This window comes from Crocuta crocuta, unplaced genomic scaffold (assembly GCF_008692635.1).
Source record: "Crocuta crocuta isolate KB4526 unplaced genomic scaffold, BGI_CrCroc_1.0 scaffold322, whole genome shotgun sequence".
Classification (NCBI taxonomy): Eukaryota; Metazoa; Chordata; class Mammalia; order Carnivora; family Hyaenidae; genus Crocuta; species Crocuta crocuta.
Window position 1 is genome coordinate 1,510,912 of NW_027532592.1, and position 27,193 is coordinate 1,538,104.

At 39.3% G+C, this 27,193-nt stretch overlaps 1 protein-coding gene across 1 annotated transcript in view; it reads right to left on the bottom strand.

Annotated features, from left to right (window-relative positions):
• Positions 1-27,193, bottom strand: part of SMYD3 (SET and MYND domain containing 3) — a 696,975-nt gene that overhangs the window by 483,918 nt on the left and 185,864 nt on the right. Inside the window, exons 4-5 of the mRNA XM_077779902.1 lie at positions 26,102-26,159; positions 23,900-24,036 (exon numbers count right to left, since the gene is read on the bottom strand). Coding sequence (XP_077636028.1) covers positions 23,900-24,036; positions 26,102-26,159 — 195 coding nt within the window. The remainder of the gene's footprint in view (positions 1-23,899; positions 24,037-26,101; positions 26,160-27,193) is intronic.

The window sequence follows — 27,193 nt, forward strand, 5'->3', positions numbered from 1 at the left end:
TAATGCTGTTAATACAGAAGAGATCAAAAATACACAAAACTGCCTTCTTGGGAATATGGGTGAAGACCTTAGTCCAGCAAATGTTTCATGGATACCCAGAATCAAGATGCTATTCAACTTGGGGGACAGAGTACAAGGTATGAATCTGGGACTGTTAAGGGTTAAGAGCATGGGCTCTGGAGTCAGAGATACCTGGGTCGGGGCCCAATTCTGCCACTGACAAGTTATGTGACCTCAGGCGGGTTCCTTCACTTTTCCAAGTCTCAGTTTATATCTTGCAATACAGGGATAATAGCAGCACTTACCCCACAGAATTGCTGTGAGGATTGAAAAGCTAATACACACAAGGCACAGCACCTGTCATATGGCCGTACTCCATGTTGGCTCTCATCCTTCTCAACCCACAGCAAGTTTGTTTATTCATTAGCAATTACAAAGAGCTCAGGAAATCAAAGCCTGAATTTTATTGCAAACAAACAGAAACAAGGCATATTAACTTCAGATTAGATAGAAAACACCCAGCCTGTCAGTGGAGTTCATCTTCCTCCTGTAATAATGTTGCTGACTGTAGGGATAGTTTTAGCTTTCCAGACAGAAGTCCTCTCTGATTAACAATACCAACTCTGACTTTGTGACAAGTATTAAAATAATATCAGCTACAAAACGCACACAAAGAAAACTGAATGAAGAGCAAAACCCAAATGTGCCTATTACACGTAAATGAGAACTTGAGGAAAAAACTAGACAAAATCTTACAGACAGAAAGAGATAGTGAAAAAAGAACTGAAGCTCTTCCTCATATGACCAAAGCACATACACCCCCACCACTCAACAGATTCAAATCGACAAACGTGTTAAGCAATTACTGCCCTCAAGAATACCCAATTCTAGGGGCACCTGAGACCAATTCTGGATTTCAGCTCAGGTTATGATCTCATGGTTCTGGAGCTGAAGCCCCGTGTTGGGCTCTAGGCTGACAGTGCGGAGCCTGCTTAGGATTCTCTCTCTCTCCTCTCTCTGCTCCTTCCCCTGCTCTCTCTGCCTCTCTCAAAGTAAATAAATAAACATCAAAAAAAAAAAAAAAACCCAATTCCACTACAGATAGGCTGGCAAGTCACTGTGACAGCAGCATGACCAAGCTCCACAGGAGCCTGACAGAGAGCATACTTCCCGCTGGGGAAGAACAATCCAGCAACAATGCTCTTCAGGTAGGAGTATAAACAAGAAAGTCAGTAATTAAGATTCATTCATCTAGCAAGTATGAAGGAACGAAACTGTTTTAATAAGCCACATGCACGTATTTTATACTATCTTTCAAGAGCCTATTTTGTGGAAAATACTATGTGATGTGCTCTAAGAGAACGCTCTGACAGCTCCTCTGAGCTTACAATCAGGCTGGGGAGCATCTCGTATACATTGTATCGTGAATTCCCGAAGGCCACTGATGTGCCTTTTCTATCTTTGTATTCCCATCCCCTTGCACAATGCCTGCAACATCACTGGCACTAAATAAATGTCTGGCAAACAAGGGAATAAATAGATGACTTTAAACAAAGGCCAATATTGCTGGTGCCACTGATAATCAGTATTGGAGAAGTTTATCAGAGGGACAGAGCACCCACAAGAGGGAAAGTGAGGAAGATGGAGATGTGTGTGGTTTTGTCACCCAGCTGTCACTCTCCATGTCCCTCTGGTAACCATCTTTCCCCCGATATCTGTGTCCCCACTCCCGAGGAGCTGACTCCAGGGCTGGGCCCGTGAGCCAGGCAGTGCACACGGAAATACTGCATCCCACTGCTCAAAGCCAGTGGTTAAAAACTGCACACCGGACCCAAGCCGTGAGGATTAATACAATCACACCTAATCTTCAGAATCTTGTTTAAGCAGCCGAGAAGAGAAGTTATTTTTCATGCTGGATCTGGAGCGGACAGGATGAAAAGAGAGCTTCTGACCGTGGAGCTGCCACCGCAAATGGGAGAGGCTGCTGGGGAATGGAAGCAACTCACAGAAAGAGAGCCCAGGGCAGAGGGAGGCTGAGCCTAATGACATCATTTGAGCCTCTGGGTTTAGCCTTGCTAAAAGGAGGCATTTTTCAGTTCAGAGCCAACAAATCTCTTTTTTGCTTCATTCAATATGAGACTGGATTTTCTGCCATGTTGAGACTGTAAGGGTTTTCATTTAAAGGTGGAATTAGAACTCATCAATAAAGAAAGTGGCAACTTTTCAATAGGGAGAAGATCCCAGGCAGACAGGACTGGATAAATGGTAAGGTGGAGTAAAGAAAGAGAAGAGTACTTCAGTTCTAATGATTTTTTTTTTTTATCTATAGCTCAAGTTTAAGTATAGATTAAGTCTGAGAGAATGGGTTGGGGTGAGCCGAGTGAGGCTGGTATAGCAAGTGAGACTTCTCACAGCTCATGAAAGGGAGCGGCTGCAACCCACCTTGAGCAAACTGTTGCCATGGGAACATGGTCTGGAAACTAACCCAGTCCAGCCACATCTCCCAATTTTTCTGCAAAAGTCTCAATCCAGACATTAAAAGTATTGGCAAGGACATTAAAAAAAAAAAAAAATGAGCTGACAGTGATGTACAGACTAAATAAACAAGTCTATGGACAGGATCCAGCAGTTGGGGTCCTGACTTAAGAGTTTATTAGAAAGGCCAAGAAATTAAATTCAAATCCGTATGATAGGCATGCTAACCCAAGTAAAGGTTTTCTAAAGTACAAATATGTGTATATTCTAAGGAAAGCTCTTATGACAAAAGAATGGAAGAGAGAATCACAGATAAACAGAAGGAATGACAGAAGGAATGTCCATGACACTGGGGTCTGAGCACAGAAATAGCTGTTGAGTAGTTGAAAATAATTAGTGAGTCCAGGCTTCCAAGGAAGGTGGTCTATCCAGGGCCTCCTCCCTTCCACCTCTGTGATATACCACTAATAACAGTGCCTACTTTGTAGGGTTCTGGTGAGGAGGAAATGAGTTGATACTTACTGTAAATGGCAGAATTCTAAGGTGGCCCCCTGGTGTACTCACTTGGGTATAAGAAATGGGAGCTGTTTGAAGCTCCTGAGTCTACAGCAATCTGCTCTCCAACAATAGAAAACACACTTACAAAACACTCAGAACACAGCCTGACACAAAGTCCTCAATAAACATTAGCAACTGTTATTACACGAGTCCATTAAACTGTGTATTTTCCTGATGTATTTAAAATAAGACTCTGAGGGGCGCCTGGGTGGCTTAGTCGGTTAAGCGTCCGACTTTCGCTTAGGTCATGATCTCGCGGTTCGTGGGTTCGAGCCCCACGTCGGGCTCTGTGCTGACTGCCAGCTCAGAGCCTGGAGCCTNGTACAAACAGGCCGTGAAAGTATGTATTTCACAGAATATTAGTAAATGACCAATGAGAGACAATAACTGAGAATACTATAAAAACAGACTTCATTGAATATATATGTGGAAAAATAACAGTGAGGAAGAAGTTTCACAAAGATTTTCTGTTTTCATCCCCAAAACCAAGTAAATCCCAGCTCAAAGCCTAAAAGCCCCCCTCACCAAGCGAACCGGGGGAATTCTCTTCATCTGCAGCACTCCCGTCAGCCGCAGTCATCATCACCGTGGAAGCACTGCCCCAGCACGAGCACTGCAGAAATCTGGGACATTAAGCTTGGACTTAGTCTTCTGTCAGTATCTCTGCCGCTCCGGAGCCATAAGCTACAAACGAATCCATTTACGTCCAAAGCAACAGATGAATGGCCCTATGATAAATCTCCGTGGGCTGAAGTCTGCTTGTTTAAAAACTCCCAATGACACAGGAAACTTTGGTCTTGGGTGAAAACCCCCATGTTCCCAGATGCCATCACGGGGCGCAGCCCCGAGGCGGCCCACCCCTGGCCCCCCACACACGTCTGCTGCGTCCTGACACCCCAGGGCAGGAGAGGACGGAAGATGTGGGACCAATTCTGACACGATTACCTGGAGTAAGAAACGTGTAATTTTACAGAACTGTATCCACTGCCCAACATGACTTCACTTCTCCTGAGGCTGCTTCAGGCTATGCAAGAAGGTGTCCTGAATAACTGCTGAGTCCACAAAAGTTCAGAGCTCTCGTTTTGAGGAACATAGGCTTCATTTAGTGAAACAATGATTATAGACTCTGTTTCACATTTAAGTCTAAAATCATACAAGAAGATATAAAATTCCTCGAAGAAAAATGTTCAAGTCAAACAACAGTTTAACAGAATTAATGAAAAGCTCATTTCAGCACAGGCCTCCACATAAGCGCTGCCTTGTTATCTTCAATGTAACACAAATCGTCTTTTTAACATAAAATATTATGGGTCGTGATAACTTCACAGCTTTATTACATTAGAAAAAAATTTTAATGGTCAAGTCAGATTGCCTCCATTTTATAATATGCAGATAAGGGCTCCTTTCACATAAAGATGTTAAGAAATGAATATTAAAGAGGAACGCTAAAGAAAAATAAAACCATTTGAAAAAAGATAATTTGAAATTAAGAGCTAAGCTTCCATAGTCATATTTAGAAGGAAAATGCCCACCAAGATTGGATTTTTTTATTAATTACCATAGAATTTTAAATTAGAAAATCTAATATAAAAGAACCAAAAATACTTTAAAACCGCTTTCTTTAAAAAACTACACAAAGTTAGCTTGTCCTGTGATTTTTCAACTATTATCCTGTCTTAATAAATGAGTGTGGTATTTGACAGCCCGACTCCCCCCTTGAATATGCTCCTGCCACTTAGTGGCAGCCNCGTGAAGTCTGCTCGAGCTTTCATTACAGATCACAACTGCAGGCTCATACAGATCTCTGAGTTGCATTAAAAACATTCAACAGACTTATGTAGAAACTAATTTGACAATAAACTATTTGTAAAAAAAAAAAAAACATTCAACAGAATGTACCTTCAAGCTTTTACTTTGACTGTATCATTATTTCCCTTCGAAATATTTCTAATTTTTTTAATGTTTACTTATTTATTTTTGTGAGAGAAAGAGAAAGAAACTGCTAGCAGGGGAAGGGCAGAGAGGGAGGAACAAAGAGAAAATCCCAAGCAGGCTCCACACTGTCAGCGTAGAGCGCAACGCAGGGCAATGCAGGGCCCAAACTCACGAACGGTGAGATCATGACCTGACCCAAAATCAAGAGTCAGATGCTTAAGCGACTGAGCCGTCACTAAAAAATAAAAATATTTTTTAACTGAGACATATACACTTTACTGTGTAAATGCTCATGAATTAAATGATACTTGGGACACCTGGGTGGCTCAGTTAGTTGAGCATCCAACTTCAGCTCAGGTCATAATCTCACGGTCCGTGGGTTTGAACCCTGTGTCAGGCTCTGTGCTGGCAACTCAGAGTCTGGAGCCTGCTTCAGATTCTGTGTCTCCCCTCTCTCTCTGCCCTCCCCCGCTCATGCTTTGTCTTTCTCTGCCTCTTAAATATAAATAAGTGTTTTTAAAAATTTTTTTAATGAAAAATAAATGATACTCTCTGTAAGCAAATGTGACCGTGTCTGGCTACTGAAGCAACTCCCTCTTCAAAGCAGCACGATTTGGTTTACATCCTCTACCTCACCTACTGCTAAATGAGTATTTTCACAGCATAATGGAGCCACTAAGAGATATGGCTTTTCAATGGATAATAACTTTAGTGAGTGACCTAGTACAATACTTAAGAGATCACATGACATACAGAAAAATAAGACTTTGCTTCAGATTTACTAAGGTGTAAGTAATCCCCAAATTAATGTGTGCACCACTTTTCAGGTTTATATTGTAAAACTGTATTTAGAAAATACTGAGTAAGGCAATGATTGCTCAGATGAGGCCATTCTGACCTTCCTTCTTCCTCCTCCTGGATACTTGCAATATAGGACACAACACAGTCACGGAGTTTATAAAATGCTAAATCACCAGGACTCTATAGCTCCTCATGAAATACTTCAAAATGTACTGGCTGATCTTCAGGTCAATGAATCAACATACCAATTCAGACAGAGGTAATTTTGAGTTCAAATACGGGGGAGGAGGGGGAGGAGGGGAAGGGCCTGTCCTAAGAATAAAAAAGAATAGCTCAGCTTTTCACTAGGAGCAATACATTCTGAGAAATAACTTATCATTTTGATAAAAATACCCAAAGCCTAATCACTGAACTTCTACTCTGAAGTAAAAAAACAAAAATAAACGTCTTCATACTTTCAGTCCACATGAAAAATGAAAATAGCACTAGTGAAGTTCTAACTGCTAAATTCAATGCTGAACTTATTCCCTCCCTAACATCTCTGAACTTTCATACGTTGACCATTTCCTTTTTGAAATTACCTTCTTTCACAGATCCCAAAAACCTGAGACCACCGCAGCCCCTGAGATACCTAAGGCTACCCTTTCTTTTCATGTCTTTTAAATGGCCTTTCTCAGGTCATGAAAACCAGAGAACAAAAAAGCAAAATAATCTCACAAAAGCCTACAGCCAAATTTCCCACTTGAAAACGTTACCATAAATGGGGGGCGGGGGGTCCGTCAGGATCAGGAGGAGACAAGTGGCAGGCGGAGGGCTCACACAGGGAAGAGGGTCTTGTGATTCACTGGGGCAGTTTCAGATATTTTCAGGAAAATCTTAAATCGATTACTCCTGACCAGAAAACAGTCACATCCATTAAGCATAAAACAGCAGCAAAAATCTTGGATTGCATCCTCCTTTGGCATCCAGAGAGATAACAGTATAATCTTTAGTTCTAGGGTCCCTCCTGATGCCCCTAACTTCTGGGAAGTCAGCACTGATTCTTCCACCTTTCATTAAAGGCCCAAATCAAATGACCTCGGCACACCAACCTCCATCTCAAGACTATGCTCACAATTATCACAGCCTGAGACAGAATATTCGAGAATCCTCAATGTACTGAGAAGAAGGAGAGGAGGAGGAGGAGGATGACACAGTCCTGCTTTCAAGAAACTTTCAGTGTAATTATATTTATTTACGTATGTTTCTTTTACATCTCCCACCAGAGGGGGCAGAATCTTAACTGTCCTTTTCCCAAGTACTACTGCGGATAGCGTTGATACAGATTTGTTGAGCTGAAATTTATTAAGCTGGTTCTTTTTGACCGAACGTATCCAAGTAAGACTCCCACTGCTTTGTTTCGATCCTATTACTCTCCTTCTCCAGTATGTTCCAGAAATCAAGGGAGCTTCAAATGACAAGTCAAACCAATTGTTCCCCACTTCCTTACTGCCAGTATTAAATACCATAATGACGTACAGGGCCAGGGAAAAAGCTGAGTCCCAGAAGAACGCCCTCCCACCCAACTACAATGGCAATCTAGCAAAACCGCCCACCAGGCTGACAAATTCAAAACAACAATACCATATGATACTTAAAAGGAAGAATGGTTCCCATTTAAAATGTATGATAGCACAAAGGCAGTCTAGAATTTTATGTTCAATGTACTGAATAAAAAGCAGCTGTTAGGCGAAGAACGATTAAATGACTTCAATGTGTGAGAATTAATCACATTTTCTTATACTTGGGACTCTGCTGTCACTTAAACATAAAGATGGAAAGTACTGTGATGTCAACACTCTAAAAAACATCAAGATAAACACCGTAACTACTATTCATCTGGAAAAATGCAAAATTACTTATTCGCCTAAGATTTTAAAAACTTAATGACACCAAAAATTTTTAAAGCATTTATTCTATATTAACATAATTAAAAGAACATCAAAGTTGTGTCTAAAATCAGTAACTATTTTTGAACTGTTTAAACATATTTAGTGTTGGCAGGGATATCAATCGGCCTACGCTCTCCTCACAGACTCTCCATTTCACAACAGGCTCAAATTCCAGCAAAACAGTGTGTTTATGAAACATGTTATCATGTTACGACATGAATGGAAAATATACACAGATGAAAACATAGGAACGGGCGCCTGGCTGGTTCCGTGCCTCCAGTCTAGCACCACCATGGTGAACTGGCCGGTTTATCACAAAAGAAAAAGCTCCAATGTGTCAAATACACCGGAACTGAACTAAACGACTGCCTAGAGAAACAGGGCAGTGCGCACACCACCCTCCATCCCTCCCTTACCATGCGGGGCATCTCAGGAGTCTCCTTAGTCCCTCATGCTCTGTGGTCGATCTAAAAACGTGAAGTTACTGGGCTCTGAAACCCCATTTAGAAAAGAGCAAGCTGGTGTTGTTGGAAACCAACTTGACAATAAACTATTTATAAGAAGGAAGGAAGGAAGGAAGGGAGGGAGGGAGGGAGGGAAGGGAAGGGAAGGGAAGGGAAGGAGGAAGGAAGGAAGGGGAAGGGAAGGGAAGGGAAGGGAAGGNGGAGGGAAGGGAGGAAGGAAGGAAGGAAGGAAGGAAGGAAGGAAGGAAGGAAGGAAGGAAGGAAGGAAGAAAAGAGCAAGTTGCAGTGTGGAATAGGTATTCATTCATACAGAAATGCTCCCAGGGACACTCATCAGGTTTTGGAAAAGAGAAGCCACTTGCTGAGAAGCTTCCCAGCCAAAAGGCGCTAAGAGGCACTCTTCCTATGAATTACAATTTAGTAAGGTGGATCCTACCTAATTCTAGAAATATAAGTACAAACAAGCCCCAAGAATCTGTTAAGTCTAACAAAGAAACAACAGGTCCTTGCAAAAGAAAAGAAAAGGGGGAAAAAAAGCAGATTTCACTAATCATAAGTGTACTCTGCTTTAGGGAAATCTAAACATGACATGCAGAAATCCAGGTTTTTAAATATTGCAATGAGCTTACCAAAACAAACCTTCCTCCACAAAGAGAATCTTAATAGAACTCTGTTAATCCAAATCTTCCTACTTCACATAACTTGATTATCTTATTTACTGAAATTAAATTTACAAGCAAGGTTTTCAGGAAAAAAATATACCGTACGATATACCAGTTAATCCTTATGTTCATCACTTTGCTGTGAGGATAATTACAATTCATCACGTGGTGAATTTTCTAGATCTGCTTTTTCAAAATCCACAAATCCTTCAATTGTCCGTAGAAAGCTAGCATGATAAGAGACAAAACTACCTAAAGAAACAGAATGACACGAACAGACTGGGAGGAGAGACTTCCACAATGTCTGGAAGTGAAACGCTCCCATTCATCCCGGGCAGCCGTTCAAATCTGATGGACAGAAGCCTCTGGCTCTTCCCTTTTGTGAGGAACTGGCCACTCAAGAGACCAGCACCTGAATGGAGGGATGAAATAACACAAGTGCCTGCTCTTATTTGTTTATCCACTTCTATGGTATACTTCTACCTTTCCATCCCTGCCATAATGGGACATATCCCAGGCAGGGGGGAGAGGCCTCTTAGAAAAGGGGGAATTTGAAGAGAACCTTGAAGAAAAGAAAAAAAAAGTGCCGGAAGAATGGAAGAAACTACACATGTAGCACTTGGAATTAGGGAAGGGATCGTGGATGTCGGGGAAATGACAAATGGCACAGCTTCAGAGTACTCGAAATCCTACTCAACTAATGCTGATGAGTACCAGCAAACGTGGATGGTCACACTCATTGGCACACTACATTATTCTGTAACTGAAAACATGAAGTTGTTTTCAAAAGGACTTTTAAATACCAAAAACATCCAAACCCAAACATTCCTAGCCATGTGGAAAATACTCCTCTACTGTAATAATCTAAAAAGTGGTTCTTTTTAACTGCAGAGAATAATGCCAGCTTCCATAAAATGCAAAGGACTTGGGAAGCTTCCCTTGGTGGACTTTGAGAAGGTAAGAAGTGACAAAGACCATGCAAAGCTCACAAGAGAAAGGAAATATTTTCAGCTCAAAAGAGTTTTCTTTAGAGCAATCGCATTTATATAAGTATGTATATATTTATTAAGATACAAAATGAGCTGAGATCCAGGGAGACAGTAAGAAGCAAAGAGATTAAAGCCACTTAGGCAAGATAAAAAGGGCCTGAAGTAGGTCAGTGGCAAAAAAATTTTAAAAATTTTAAAAAAACACGGTTAGGAGATATTACAAAGGCAGCATGAGCAGGGCATCCGGAAGGAAAAAGAAGGAGAAGCAGAGGCACCCTCAGATGTCTGGCATGGATGAGTCAGGAGATCACTATGCCAGGAGAAAAGACAGGAGGAGCAGCAAGTCTTACTGAGAACAAGATAGAGTTTAAGTATCATTCATGATGAATCTCCAATTAAAACAGATCAAGCAAGGGAGTATTTTTACTAATAAGTAGAAAACAGAAGAATGGAGAGCAGAAGAAACAGCATGGCTGGAGATGCAGCTCAGGGTATTTTCAACACACAGGCAGGCAAGTCAACCCAGGAATACGATCACTGACTAGGTAAAAATAGAATAAGCAAATAATATTTTTTTAAACAAAATGGTAAGAAATGGAAGAGAATCAGAGATAGATCATGCCAGAAGCCAATTAAAAGATTTCCAGAGACGCCTGGGTGGCTCCGTTGGTTAAGCATCAAATGCTTGACTTTGACTTGGGTCAGGATCTCACTTTTCTGTGCCAAGAGCACAGAGCCTGCTTGGTATTTTCTCTCCCTCTCTCCTCTCTCTGCCCCTCACCCACCTGCATATACACATGTGTGTGCTCCCTCTCTACCTCTCAAAAAATTTTTTTTCAAACGTTAGACAATACAGTATCACACCTTTAAGATCTGCACACTCCAGGTTTTAGATGCTGCTGCTGTATGGAATCTTGGACAAATGGAAAACAAGAAAACCCACAGTCACCTACTATTACAAAGACTTCTGAGGCACCAAAATTAAAATTCCTTACCAACTCCTGCTCTAAACCTGAAGGCCCCAGGACATCAACCTTCAAGTCCCATGGGCCTCTTCTTCAGACAATGAACTGGCTCCAGTATTTCACCAAAATGCTGCCACCCGTAGGGAAGGGAGAGAGGGTAGGAGGGAAGGTGCCACAGGGATATTTTTCATCCTGATCCTAATGAAATAGCTCTGCATAAACAGTGCCTTGATAAAATTTTCCTACAAACATCAAAACTAAAAGAAAATTATTAATTAAAACTTGAAATGGGGCCCACAACTCCCAAGTCTGGTCAAATGCTTTTCTTTTACTTAAGTATTTGTTCAAAAATTATACTTCCAAATTACTTGCCTTCTAATATCAAGTAGAAATTTTAAGGTCAAAGAAGTACTCCTAAAAGAAAAAGAAGTGCCCAGGAAGGCCAAAGAGGATTTTCTTCTATACTGCACATGTATTCTACATGAGAAAATATTTTATCTGTAAATGCAAATATTTATAGAATCACAAACACACACACACACATCCAATAATGGCTTGAAAACAAGACAGACCCAGGCTAAAGGCTCTTGAATAATTAATGTTTTAATATTCAGCACTTCAAGGTTATAGAATCCAGATTTCAAAAAAGTAGCTTAACTCCATGCAAATATCTATTTCAATCACCTTTATTTTCACCTAGAGCTGTGGCAGCATCAGTTCAGAAACAAGTGATATGAAAAACCCACCCTCCTCCCCCATACCCTCTCAGCACTTACTCAGATCTCAATAGGGGAGAGGGGTAAGACAAGGTGCACCACCTGTATGAAATAGCAGGAATCCCAATTAAATAATTCAGAGTTTTGCCTGTAGTACGACCTGAGTATTAGTGATAGATATCTTATCAAATATTCTCATTTCCCCCTTTCTGGATTTCGCTCCTAGGGCTTATAATAGTTCATGAGTAGAGCTCTAGCACAGAACTAACAACTAACCTAACACAGAATGCAATATGGTGGAATAAAGGGAAAATCAGAATTAAGAGAGCCAAGTTAAAGCTCTAGTTCTTTTGTTTAAAAAGTGTGACCTTAAGCATTCCTCATCTGCAAAAGGGACTATAAAAATACTAACTAAGAAGACTATTGTAGGAAATATATGATATGTTCTTTGTTAAATTACTTTGTCAAGTTAAAAAAAAAAAACCTAAGATAATGTCAGGGTAGCACAGCACTGGGCAACTCATGATAAATCCCTCAGTTGTCTCTTGCTCTACTGATGAAAGACAAAGACCAGTATCTAGAATTCACTGGCTTCCTGGTTACTTATGGGACAAAAAATGAAGAACAAAGTCAACATAACACAGCAGTTCTATTCATAACTGAGTTATTGAAGGAAGGGTACCTCACTGGTTTGGAAAGCCACCATCACTTAAACATACAGTCCCTGTGAGACTGAAACTCATCATTATAGAGACAATCTAATCTTATCCAGCTTTAAATGCTGACATGAATAATCCTATGGTGTAACTTATTCTTAACTTTCTGGCCTTATACAGGCAACCTTCAATATAAGGAATGGTTGGGAGGGGGGTAAAATTGGTAGATATCACTCAAAAGGTACATACTTCAGCTATAAGATGAATGAGTTCTGGGAATCTACTGAATAGCATGGTGTTTATACTCAATAATACTATACTATATACCTGAAACTTGTTAAGTTCTTAAATGTTCTCACCACAAAAAACAAATGGTAATTAGGTGCTAACCCGAAATCATGTGCAATGTACGTGTTATCAAATCAACATTCTGTACACCTTAAACTTACATTTTGCTATATGTAAATTACACATCAATAAAGTTGAAAATCTCTGTATATAAAGAACAGATAGCTGAAAAGTTGTTTGTACTGTTAAAGTGCTGTATCACATTTTTGCTTCAACTTAGAAGCTAATTCTTGGGCATCAACTCACAGAAAGAGTGTTTGACGGAGCTCGAAAGCCTAAATTTTAGCATCCTCCTGTCACCAGGTGACTGTGTGACCTTCTCCGAACCTCAACTGATGCATCATGGGAAGAAGGAGAGAAGGGCAGCAGGGAGGCCATGGAACTGGATACTTCCTGTGATCTTGTCAATCCTAAAACCATATGCTTCTGTGGTTATGGAAGGAATTGGGTAACATGATTCTTGTTCTCACTAAGTATAGGAAATGAAGGCAGAGAAGCAATAAAAATAGAAAATATTCACAGTTGCCAAGCGGTTGGCAGAGAAAATACCAGTGACTACTGATTTTATGACAGGAAAAGATCAATCCTAGTCAGGTGGATTTCATCCAAGATCTGCAGTGAAACTCTGGGAATAAGCAGGGCCTGGATAGAAAGGGGGAGCTGCACTACCCTGCTTCCACGTTACCAAGAACACCACAGACTCAAAGAGCACTTGCCCGGCCTTGTACTCATGGGCAGAACTCCTCCTGACATGCGATGGTGATCCTGAATGACGCTCTTCCAGGGACAGGGAGCCCCAACCTGTGCCAAGGTAGCCTGACACATCGCTGGACACTCGAATAATAAGGCTCTTCCAGATAAGGAGTCATACTCAGCTTGCCTAACAGGGCAGGACTGTCTGTCTTTCCTTCCTTGTCTCAGAAACGAACACTTTATCTGAATGTGTCTCTTTAAACACCTAATACTAGGTACTGAAAATAAAAATTGTAATGAAAACTGACTCTTGACAGAGACTAGCAAGGCTATGTTCTCTCTTGATCAGGACACATTTTTTAATCTGGCTTAGGGAAGCCATCCCCCAGTTCACTTATCTTTGTAATATACCAAGTCACCTTATTTTCCATATCGAAGAGCAATATATAATTTCTGCCATTAAAACATCACCCTGTCTCTGCTGATTATGAAATATAACAGAGCCATTTATCATGATTGTTATTACTATTAACAGTATGCCCCTAAAACATACTTGGTTTTTTCTCCTGTGAGAGGTCCTTCTTATTCTCAAACTATAGTATGTCAAGTCTGAGTGCAATAGCCATAATCTTAAAAAAAAAAAAAAAAAAAAAGGACCTAACGAATCAAACAAAACCTTTCTGAAGTTGAGTAATTTGGCCAAAATATTTCTCCTAGGAAATTGTTGTCTTTACAATTCATTTCAGGGCAAAATAACAAAATATAATACCTGCAGTTAAAAAAAAAAACAAAAAGCTAAGAATGATGGTGTAAGTATATGAGACATTAATAAAGTACATATTTTTTTAAATGTTATATATTAAAGAGAAGGAGATGGAGGATCCAAAGCAGGCTCTACACTGTCAGCAGACAGCCTGATGTGGGGCTTGAACTCACAAACTGTGAGATCATAATCTGAGCCGAAGTTGGACACTTAACCGACTGAGCCACCCAGGCGCCTCTGTACACACTTTTTCCTATATAACAATTTCATTTCTTCCTATACTACATCTATCCCACAATATTGACGAATTGAATCATTTTTTAAGTTATTGAATTAAATCTTCTTGGAGTAAAAAATAAATTCAAAACTCAATGATTGTAAACATACTGTGCTTACAAATGGGATTGGCAATGTAAACCTGTAGAACTAATGGCTCATTAGAAGGTATCAAAATATTTTCTATCCTTTTTTTTTTTAGTTAGAGAATTTTCTGATAGCATATATTCTCTTTCCTTCCATGTGCAAAAAAATCTTCTGGTTTCCAAAGAATAATTCAAGAGTTGGCAAACAATGGTCCATGGGCCAAATCTGGCCCACCAGCTGTTTCTGCACAGCCTGCAAGCTTAGAGTGTTTTCTCACATTTTTAAACATTTAGGGGAAAAAATAAAAAGAAGAATATTTGGGGATAAGTGAAGAATATATGAAAACCAATGTTCAGTGTCCGTAAACAAAGTCTGATTAGAACACATCCAGCCCTGACCACTCACACATTGATTAGAACACATCCGGCCCTGATCACTCACACATTGATTAGAATACATCCGGCCCTGATGACTCACACATTGATTAGAACACGTCTGGCCATGATCACTCACACGTTGCCCAGAGAGGCAGTCAGGCAGAAATAGCAGAGCTAGGGGCTGCCGCAGAGACCACCAGTGGCACACTCAGCAAACACGACAAATTGCCATGATGCAGCAATAATTCACTTTTGCCTTCTGGCCTACGAAGCCACACTGATTATGCAGACTTTAAAAAAAGGAACGCTGAACTCTGTAAAAACTAACCTGATGATTCAGCACTTCCTGAACAAGTTAGGATAATGGCAGCCTCTGGGATTCTGACCTATCAACTAACTTACTGAACTTTTTGAATTTTACCATGGTAAAGACTCTTTTTACTTGACCTTATCTGTTTGTATTAATGTATTAATTTTAAAATATATTTAGGGCTGCCTGGGTGGCTCAGTCGGTTAAGTCGGTCCAACTTCACCTCAGGTCATGATATCATGGTTCATGAGTTCGAGCCGCACATCACACCCTGCGCTGAAAGTGTGGAGGCTGCTTGGGATTCTCTCCATCCCTCCCTCCCTCTCTCTCTCTCTCTCTCTCTCTCTCTCTCCCCCTCTCCCTCTCTCTCTGTCCCTCTCTCTGCCCCTCCCCAACTTATGCATGAGTTCTCTCTCAAAAAATAAACTTAAAAGTAAATAAATATATCTAACAAAATATATTTCGTAAGTCCAAAAAATTGACAGTTTTCATGTAGCCCTTCATTCAGTCATCAGTTAAATACCTACTGCATACCATGACAATTGCTAGGGATTCAAAATAAAATATAATTCCTGACTCTAAAAACATCACCCTCAGGGCACCTGGGTGGCTTAGTCGGTTAAGCATCCAACTTTTGCTTAGGTCATGATCTCGCGGTTCGTGGGTTCGAGCCCCGCGTCGGGCTCTGTGCTGACTGCCAGCTCAGAGCCTGGAGCCTGTTTCAGTCTGTGACTCCCTCTCTCTCTGACCCTCCCCTGCTCACGCTGTCTGTCTCTCTCTCTCTCTCCTAGAAATAAATAAAACATTTAAAAAAATAAATAAATAAAAATAAAAACATCACACTCAAGTAGGGAGACACATTACTCCACTTTCTGTCACTAAAGGGAAGGCCAAAGCAATGAATGTAACCTCTGCCACTTCACAATGACATATTGTCATTTTAAAAATATTGCCGCTATCTGAATTAATAGCAACTTATACACTCAAATAGATAAGGCAACAAGGCTTGGTGAACATGTTTATCCATCAATAGCTTTAATTACAGCATTAGCCTTACATAAGCAATTAACCTTGACCAACATAGGTTTGAATAAAAATGCTGATTAAGAATTTACTAATTATCCTTCCCAACTTCAGAAGTTAGCTAGCATCTGGTCTTTATAACAAACATACACCAACTCATCATAGGTTATTTACACTTAAATGAAGATAAATATTAACTGAATGGCTAAAAATGAAGAACACGGAACACACATTAAAAACACAATGGCTTGCTTTGTTTTGAAAGCCCAAGCGTATCGCTTCTCGGCCTTTTGGCTAAGATCATTTGTGAAAGCCCAAGCGTCCCACAAATGTCACTTTACTTAGAAGAACATTTTTGAGAATAATGGTCTTTTGAATCTATGCAGAGATTCCATTAATTGCAATAAAGAAAAAAACATATAAATCACAAATGTGTCAGCATTTCATAATTAGAATGCCAGGATCTGCATGCAGTTAAGCAAGTTGGCTGTTTGCCAGTTTACTTAAAACCAGAAGAGAGGTATAATCCCAATAACTAAGGCTTCTAGCAGCTGTGCTGAGCAGACAAGAGAGATGTCTCATGTAGCAGCTACCTCCAAACGTACAGATACATGCACCCCGGTGATCGGAGGTTAGCAATGCTGGTGTGTCTGCTCGCTCTCAGCATTAAATATTTAATGGCATATTTTTCCTTAATGGAACTCAGGCACATCTTATCAGTCACTGGGATCATTTGGTAATGCAGTCAAAGTTATCATACTGCCATTTCACATCAACTTTGTAATTAGATAATTCATCACTTTATTAATTCAAAAGACTGCTTTCTTTACTACTTTACAGCATGCCATGGGAGGGAAACCAAACTGAGCTGATCAACAAAAAGGCTCTAAAACTTGGTCCTATATGAACCTGAATCCATCACGTGGCAAAAACACACACACTCCTGACCTTTCAAAACAACAGAAGCAAATTCTCCCCACAAATCAGCCTAGCAGCAAGCGTGAAATGGTAAAGCACCATACCTCTAGAGTAAGAGAGCTAGCAAAACTGAAACTTAAAATTCATAGTTAGAATTAGAAACTTGAAAATTAAAAACTGAATATATCACGAACACCTTTGTTCCTACTTTCTACTGAGGCACACTGTTCTTCTCAACAAAAAGGACCAGAAAAAGGGTTATTTAGTAATTTTTCCTTCTTGCTGATTTTACACACTTTACTAAAATCATGAGGTTATGGCAGAATATCACATAGATTAGTAACACTCTCGGTCTAAAGGCACACACCAGCCAAATTCAAGTATGTGGTCTCGAATATAATAATATCATTGCTACTGTCTTGTGTCTTATTTCTAACATATCTCCATCAAAAATATTAAATCACTATTTCTTTTCCTATTATGAATTAGCAAGATTCTTGTTTTAACAATTTCCCACTCTTCCTTCAATAAAAAAGAATTCTCTCCCAGTAAAAAAGAATTTGCACAGGATGAAAATCAATGTAAAATTTAAGTATCATTATACAGAAAACCCTTCCATAAAACTCATTTTCAAATCTGTACAAGCACAGTGTATACTGTAAAACCAGCTGCAACTAATAATATTAACATTTGGAGTTTAGAAAGGCAAGCTGTGGAGGTCACATATATACTCGAAAGAGTAAAAGTAACATGCTACCAGAATTATTACTTTGTTTGAAAAGGGAGAGAACATCTTCTCAGATATAGAATTTCTAATAAAAAAATTCTGTACAATATTATAAAATTAAAGAGCACTTTGCAGAACTCTGAAAACACAATGACACATGTTTTATGGTCAGGAAGGACACTTTTAATATTGTTGCTTCTAATTTAATGTTGTTTTTGAAACATTTCATGCAACTGGTTCATTTTCTATTTTATTACTCCTATCTTATCACATTTCTAATTGGTCTACCAAATGCATTTTTAGAGACGGAAGCTATAAGTCCAGAAAAAAATAACTAAGTATAGGTTTCTACAACTCTGTGCAATAATCTCTAAAAAAATCTATTCTTTGCATAAAAAATAAACTCAAAACCAGATCTACTGACATTAAATTCAAGCATTAATAACCGTTACCAATAATAATCAATACATATATCTAGGGATGGAAGAGAGAAACAGCATTCATTCCATACCATTTCAGTGAATTATAACATGATAAGTAATGAATCTTTTAGTTTAATTTCAGCCTTTTAAACTACATGTGTGGGAAACATTTCATCCATCATGGAAGCTTACTTTTATATTTCCTGTGTGACATCCTAAGAAACCACCCTCAAGTCACGGAGTTGTTATAAATGTAAGAAACAGTAAATGATTTCCGTCCACCATAGTTATGGGATGAAACCAAGCCTATTACTAGGGGAAAGGTACTATTTCCTGTCTGCAAAACTTCTCAACAAGATAGGTAATTTTCAGCATCGCCACAAACACCAGCACTGGGCACAACTGTGAGCCATGGTCTGAGACTCTGGTTTACAATGAGCCACAGACTGTACTCTTGACAATCCATATGACAGCACAGGGAGACATAAAACACTAAAGTTTTAGACTTGAATAAAAATAAAACTGGGAAGTGGGGCCAGCAGTAGTAGAAATTTATAATATATGTTAGACACACTACACTAAGTATTTCTGATTTAATCCCCACTTTCATCTGTGAAGCAAATATTATTATTCCCATTAACAGATGAGGACATCAAGCTTAAGAGAATTTCATTTTCTCGTCTAAGAAAGCAACTTAACCATCACACTTAACCATCATACTACTTGGAATCTCATTTAAATAAACCCTTCTCTTAATTGCTGTTGTCCCAATATTTATATTTATTAGTTGTAGTACAAACATTTTTCTCTACTTGTAGCAAATATTTAAAACTCAATCAGTAGAGGGGTGCCTGGGTGGCTCAGTCGGTTAAGCGTCCAACTTAGGCTTGGGTCATGATCTCACGGTTCGTGGGTTCGAGTTCCGCACTGGGCTCTGTGCTGGAAGCCAGCTCAGAGCCTGGAGACTGTTTCAGATTCTGTGTCTCCCTCTCTCTGACCCTCCCCTGCTGGCTCGCTTGCTCTCTCTCTCTCTCTCACTCTCTCTCTCAGAAATGAATAAAACATTAAAAAAAAAAAAAAAAGAACTCCATCAGTAGACTGAATTACAGCAGCTGTCATGCTATAAGACACATCCATTTCAAAAGCTAACCCAAAATCTTATTTGAAGATAGAGGGGAAGGAAAAAAAAATGTGGGCTGGGAAGGAGGAGGGGCTTATAGAGACTGAGATGCACATCTTCTCTAAATAATCTGACAAAGGGCCAGCAGAGGGAATATGGCCTCTGTCTCTCATGAACCATGAACATGCAAATAAGCGCACCTCTTTGTGCTCCTTTGTAAGTAACTTCAACGCAGCCCTTATTTGGGCCACCGCCATTACTGTCAGCAGTTCCCACCACTTTCCTCACACTTTATACCTTCATTTCCACTCAGCCATGTCCTCCCCCCCCCCCCCCCCANNNNCCCCCCCCCCCCCCCACTCACAGTCTATCTTTTTAATTTTGGGGGGGGAGGGCAGAGAGAGAGAGAGAGAGAGAGAGAGAGAGAGAGAGAGAGAATCCCAAGCAGGCTCTGCATTGTCAGCACAGAGCCCAGTGCAGAGCTTGAACTCATGAACCATGAGATCATGACCTGAGCTGAAGTCATACACTTAACCAACTGAGTCGCCCAGAAGCCCTACGTACAATCTAATTTTTAACAAACCAAGCAAACTACCGTGCAAATACAGCTTCCGGCCAATCACTCCAACCCCTCCATCCCACCACATCATCACTCTGCAGCCCTTTCTATAGAAAGCCTGGAGGTGCTAGTACCCTCACTAATTGTCTATAACCAACTAATGCAAAACAAACATTTTCAGTATCAAATTTTTATTCAGCCTCTTACTGTAACACTAAATGTAACAGAAACATACATTCCGCAGAGAATAACCACCTTTTCAAATCTTCTCTTTCAAATCTCCAGTATGTTTTTCTCAGCTCAGGGGGTCAGAAGAGCCAGCACCCCTCACTCCCCACCAGCATTTCCAGACCATTTGTCTATGACTGCTTCCCTACTACCACCCTCTCTTCTAAAATTCATGCCATTTATTTTACTTTCTATGTGAAGTCTTCCTGGATACTCTCCCCAAGAAAAATTTCTCCTTTGTATGTCTCATGCTATTTAATTTTTTTATAGCCAGGCAATAAATTCTTAAGTGGACAGGGTATCTTTATAAAGCAAACTCCTACAATCTAAACCCCACTGGCAATTGCTATCCACAAGCCTGTTTGCTTATGTGGGAGTGGGGAGCAGGAGACTAATACGGGAGGAAGGTATACTTGCAAAGAAGGTCCACAGAAAATGACTACACAATAATGTCTTTGGAATAAGGTGTGGGGGGGAGGATGGGAGGTTCTAAGCAAAACCAAGTCTTAAGTAGCAGAAGCACATTCTGTGCTAAGAGCCTAGTTCAACAGGAGATACACACTACTTTCAAGAGAAAATCCCAGAGTGTTCAAAACACTTTTGAGGAATTACTCATGGTCTTCTATTAGAAAAAGCCATCAGCCTGTTTATAGCAGCATTATCTACAATAGCCAACTTATGGAAAAAGTCCAAGTGTCCATCCACTGAAGAATAAACAAAGAAGATCTGGCATGCATATATATATATATGGATTATTACTCAACCATAAAAGAAGAATGAAATCTTGTCCATCAGCAATGACATAGGTGGAGCCAGAGAATATTATCCTAAGCAAAATGAGTCAGAGAAAGACAAATACCATGATTTCACTCATATGTGGAATTTAAAAAACTAATAAATGAGCAAAGGAAAAAAAGACAGAGAGAGAGAGAAGAGAAACCAAGAAACAGACTCTTAACTACAGAGAACACACAATGGTCACCAGAAAGGAGGTGGTTGGGGGGATGGGGGAAATAGGCGATGGGGATTCAGGAGCACAGGGTGACATATGTGAGTGTTGAATCACTGTATTGCACACCTGAAACTAACACTGCACTGTTTTAACTAAAAAGAAAGAAGGAAAGAAAGAAAGAGAAAAGAGAAGACAAGACAGGAGGGGGGGGAGGGAGAAGGGAGGAGGGGAGGAGGAGGAAAAGGAAAAAGAAACAAAGGCTAGCAGGGAATGAAATGTGCTCTCAGGATTAAGGACTTCTCATCCTCCACTGAGCCCTTTCACTTCCAGGCAAGTCCAAATTAAATACACATATCCCCGAGTAAGATCTATGATTTGTTCAAGTTTTTTGCCTTCGTAGGTAATTTTCAGATTTATAATAACATATATCTACAATCCGTATCAATAATGTTTTGTACATAGTAGGCCTGCAGAAAAAGGATGTGCTTAATTTAATAAGTGACTTCACTAACTTCTCAGATAGCCAGGAGGCTTCATAACAAAAGATAATTAAGGAATGTCTGGAAATATGAATTTAAAAGAGAACATTTGTCTGAAATCTAAGTATTAAAATATCAGATATAAAACAAGTCTGAAAATTATTGAAATAAAAAAAAAAGACAAGACAAGACATTCCTGAAACCAGGCGATGGAGACAGGAGGGTTCATTATACCAGTCTCTCTACTTTCGTGCATGTTTGGAAAAGTCCATAATCAAAAAGTCAAAAACCGTAAGATATAAACAAATTTAGAAAAGCTGTCCGAGCTGCTTACACCGTAAGTGCCGGTGCCCACACGGAAGCAGCGTGACTGGAAACAAAGGGACCAAGAGCACAACTTGACACAGGACTCTGGGTACCGAGGCCAAGGACAGCCAGCCTCCTGCACACACAACCTGAGAGGTGAGCGCGTGAGCTGAGGAAGAACTACTCTCGACAGTCCGCACGTGGGAAAGCAGCAGCCGGGGGCGCCAGGCCCCGTGGTGGCCCTCCCGTTGGGTAGGTTCTGTGCCACGGACACAGGGAGAGGCCGCACCCAGGATGGCATCATCTGCCCCATGTTCTCCCTCCACTTCCAAGTCACCTGTGACCTGCACCGTCACACGCTGGCGGCCATGGCAGGAGCTCGGCGGCTCATCCCTGACGCGTGCAGGACACAATTAGCTTCACATAAAACTATTCTATTAAAAAGCAACAAAGAAGAAAGTAGGGAGAAAATGAGGAGGAAAGTGATCCCTTTCAAGGACATATTTATAAGCAGAAAAGTTACCACAATATATAAAATATTTATTAACGAAACTTTTACAAGAAGGTATGGGGGGCCATTGGTAAATGCTGCTTTAACCTACATTTTAAGGCAGAATCACACATCTGAGTCCAGTTCTCCCCAAAAGCTCAAAGGTGCATACTGATCTACTTCTGTGGCAACGTCAAATACAACCATGTGGGGAGAAGGGGAGAATATTATTAAACTTTGTCTGCTTATCCACAGTGACGTCACCTTCCCCTACATGGTATGGAAAGAGTTTCACTGTAAGATATATGAAATTAAATTTTTAAAAAGAAATCAAAGAAATATGATAGTAATTCACATTTTACACTGAGCAACAGAAAGTACTTTTAGATGTTTTTCATAAATACTAGTAATACCAGTAATCAGCACTTGAACATTTTCTAGTAGCAGAAAAAACTGTCACGGAAAAGCTAGGAATGAAGTTGCAGTCATCATAATGCACCTCCTTATCTCTCAGGAGGTGTTACTTCGTAGTGTGTTTAACATCAAAAGCACCTGTGTGCATTGTACACATGGTACTCCTGAAGGTTATAATTTCCAGAAGGGTGTGAAATAAAAACACATGAGAAAGTTCTCATGTGTACTTTCTGGAACCATTATATTTTGAAATCAGTTTTAAATTGTACACAAAGGAGACTTTAATGCTAAGATGATACTACCAGAAAAATCATAAAAACATACCCTAAAGAATACAAATACCTTTGGGAAAAACAAGAATAAATCTCCAGCAATCTCACTAATCACATGTAAAATCTTAGAAAACAGACAGATTGTAAAACACACCTTAAAAATATTCATGGGATAAGTATATTAGCAGATGTGTACTTACAAACTGTAACATCAGTGGAAAATCACCCTCAAATGTAAAATATTACTCGTTATTAAAATGTGACCGAGATTTAAGCAAACCCAAATACACGCGATGAGAAGGCAAGGACGGCAAACACACAGCATCGTTGGGGATGTGTCTGGCCCTCCGTTCTAATCCGAGGACAGACCACAAGGATCGGTCGGCCCGCTCCTTCTCCCCGGGCCCAAACAAACCCTCAAAATCATTCTACACGAGCATGGCAGATAGCGACTACCAAGAGACCACAGATAAAATATGAATTAAACCTATTTTCTAGCCCTAGTCCAGGATTTTACTGACGTAAAACATTTGCAGAGATTTTTTAGACAATTATTTTAAAATCAGAAATGGTTATATTTTCACTTTATTTAGAATTCACTTCATCAAGAAATGGATTCCAATAAATCTTTCACCTTAAAGACCAAGCTCTATCACAGAAACAACCACAAAAGTAAATGAATGTAATTGGCAAACTTGAATCCATTAGTAAGAAACAATGGAATAATGTGCTCCTTCTGTTGAGAAAAGAAAGCAGCCCTTTCAAGAATGCAGACAATGACCATACTCGGCTGTTAATAAGAGTACTGGTGAAACCAAAAAATACCCTTTTCAATAGAAGCAATACATTCTCTCATTCTCTACTCATTAAGGTAGGAGAGTGGTTTAAGGCTTGAAGGGCCCTGGATTTTCAAGGATCAACAAAAACAAAAGTAAAGGGTTGATTTATGGCATTAACAGAGATTTCAAACACTTAACACTTACTTTTGCAAAAGCTTCAAAAATGTCAAAGGAAGGTGGCAGCTGAGAAGCATCCTGTATTTCTTCTCTCATGAAATGTTGGAAAGTCATTACAAGTTGCCTGAGGCCCTCTTTCTTATCTTCAGTCAGTTTGTTAATATCTTTTTTAAAAGGAAGATAAATAACACAATCACACAGTGAATTTTTAATGGGTAACTCTTAGGCATTCAATGTTAGCTGTTAAACCTGATATTTCCTGCTCTAGATTTCATTCTGGCAGAGAGCAAATACTTTTCTTTTTATTTTTTGACAAATTATGATACATATATTATCAATTAAATTCTGCCAAACTACATCTACAATATAGGATCAAATACCTATCAAAACAAAACAAATGCACTTAAAGATGAAAACCACTACAACCAAAACCGGTAAAGATGTGTGTTACAGATTCTCCACGTCATCCTGTGCACATGTGCAAGCCATCCTAAATGCTTACAGTCAGTGAAATTTAAGCAGGTTTTTCCATGAAACAATTTACAACCAGAGCATGACTAACTGATAAACAGAATACCTCAAAGGCAGGGGGAAAAAAAAAAGAACAAACCATGAGAAGTAAGAAGTTCAGCTAAAGTTCATTTGGTGAAATGTGTCACATAGAAAGCACACAGAAGAAAGCAGGGACCAACCCAAGAAACCTTGACCTCAAGTTATTTCCAAATGTCCATCGATAGATGAATGGATAAAGAAGATGTGGTGTATATACAATGAAATATTGCTTGGTGATCAAAAAGAATGAAATTTGCCATTAGCAACAACGTGGATGGAACTAGAGTGTGTTATGCTAAGCGAAATGAGTCAGTCAGAGAAAGACAAATACCATATGACTTTACTCGTGTGTTGAATTTAAGACACAAAACAGATGAACATAAGGGAAGAGAAGCAAAAATAATATAAAAACAAGGAGGGAGACAAAATATAAGAGACTCTTACATACAGAGAACAAACTGATGGTTGCTGGAGGGGTTGTGTGGGGGGGATGGGCTAGATGGGAAAGGGACATTAGGAAGGACACTTGTTGGGATGAGCAATGGGTGTTCTCCATAGAGGATGGATCACTGGAATCTACTCCTGCAATCATCATTGCACTATATGCTAACTAACTTGGATGTAAATTTTTAAAATAATTCATTAATTATTTTTTTAAAAAAAGATGTGGTGCTGCTAAAACCCAAACAGAAGTAGATTCCAAAGAGTAGCTGTCCAAAAATCACCCCTTTGGAAACTCAATTTAGTCTGTACCACAAACACGTGTTAAGGCTAGGAGTGTAAAATTAACAACGTGTGAGAGCATTTAACTTAAGGCAGCATGTGTGACACCACTCCTGCGCAGGGCTGAAGTTGACAGTAAAACTCACTGCAAGAGATATTAATTACCTAACAGTGATATAACTCGAAAAAAAATGACTCATTACTTCTCTATTAAAACTTGAAAACATACATTAAGTTGAACTATAGCATAATTCTGCTGCTCATGTCAGGTCTACATGTTCTCTTTAAATTACCTGTTCAACAGAACAATTAACCCAATGATTTCTTAAATAATAACTTATTATCACTGGCACTTAGGATCCCATAACCATAAATCTGTACAAGATCATCATCTCACTTGTCTCCACCCAGCAATATTAAACTGTGTGGCAAAATTTACCCTACAAGGTCTAGCCACTTTGGGGTGAAGTCCTGTACAACCTCACCAAAGAGGGTCTGTGCCAATACGAAAGAAAAATAAACCCAATATTTACTGAACGCTCTGATTTGGATGGCCCTTTGGTGTTCCCAAATGGCACGGCCACCGCTGTGGAATTCAAAAGAAAAACAACACTGAATGAGGTCAGACAGACCAAGTCAGCTATACCTCCTACTTTCCTTATTATCCAAAGGACCAGTGAACCTCAAAGTTCCTCGGAACCCTCTGGTTCTCATCACTCTTCCTGCGCATCAAAAAGAAACCAAGAGTGGGCTTTACAAACTCCTAAATGGCCAAAACTACCCTGTAATAAATTAACTAAACTACTGTGTCAGTCATAGATAAAAATATGAAAAGTGTTTTTAGATTTGCCTCGCATGATAAAGAGACAGAAAAACAACGTTAAGAAGAAAGCAATGCACGGCGTCAGCAAATAAATGATAGGATTCTATTGATGCCAATAGACAACCACTTACTTGACTCCAGATCATAAAATGAATAAAGTTTCTCCGATTCAGAGGGTGTTTCTTCCATCTATTAAGCAAAGGGAGAAAACACCAAAAATAATTTCAAGTGCTCTAATACACAAATGAATATATTTGACTATCTTTAGATATTTTAATAAAAGTCTATTTAAAAAGACAACTTTCTATATATTTCTTGACTTTATCACTTTCTTAGAGCTGAATTATTTAATCAGTAACAAGTTTAAAGTAAAATCTAAGTTGTGACTTAATCTACCAGTTTCATTTCCAAATGGAAGACTCTCTTACAAGTTTTCCTACTTTTATTTCTTTTTCCCCAGCTCTACCCACAGATTTGTATCATTGTAAGGATTTTACTACTAATGATTGTAGAAAAGCAGAGATGGGTGAATAAATTTATTACAAACTGTACAACTCTGAACAAGTTACCTCACCTTTCCTCATCTAAAACATAGGAGTAATCAGAACACCTGATTCTCTAGGTTATTATGGGGAAAAATGAGGTCTATCGTGTACAGCAATTAGCACAGGGCCTGGAAGTGGCATGTGTTCAATAGAAGGTAGCTATTACTATAATTGTTTTCTATTAGATTCTGATGTAGTGGGTACTGGTTCTCTATCTTTTCAATATTAATAAAGTAAGAAAAAAAAAGTTCAGATTCAAATATAGTAACAATCACAGAGATTAAAGAAATGCATAATAACACAGTTGATCTGAATTTATTAATGCTTTGAAATAGATTTGTATTTTTTAGTTCAATACAACATAGACATTTGCAAATAGTGGTTAATTATATGATAGATGTCATATACTCACCCCAAAGACAATGCCTATTTGGAATTCCACATCCGTTTTTTGAAAATTGAGATGTTACTGACATACAACATACTGTTAGTTTTAGATGTGTAATCATACTTTTACATTCTTAAAACTATTATATTTTATAGCCAAAAACAAAAAACAAAAACAAAAACAAAAAAGCCAATAACCAACAGGACAGAATAAAACTGGAGACTGAAATAATTTAAGAATGAGATATTTATGTGAAATTCTGGCAAAAAAAAAAAAAAGGTCCGAAGGGT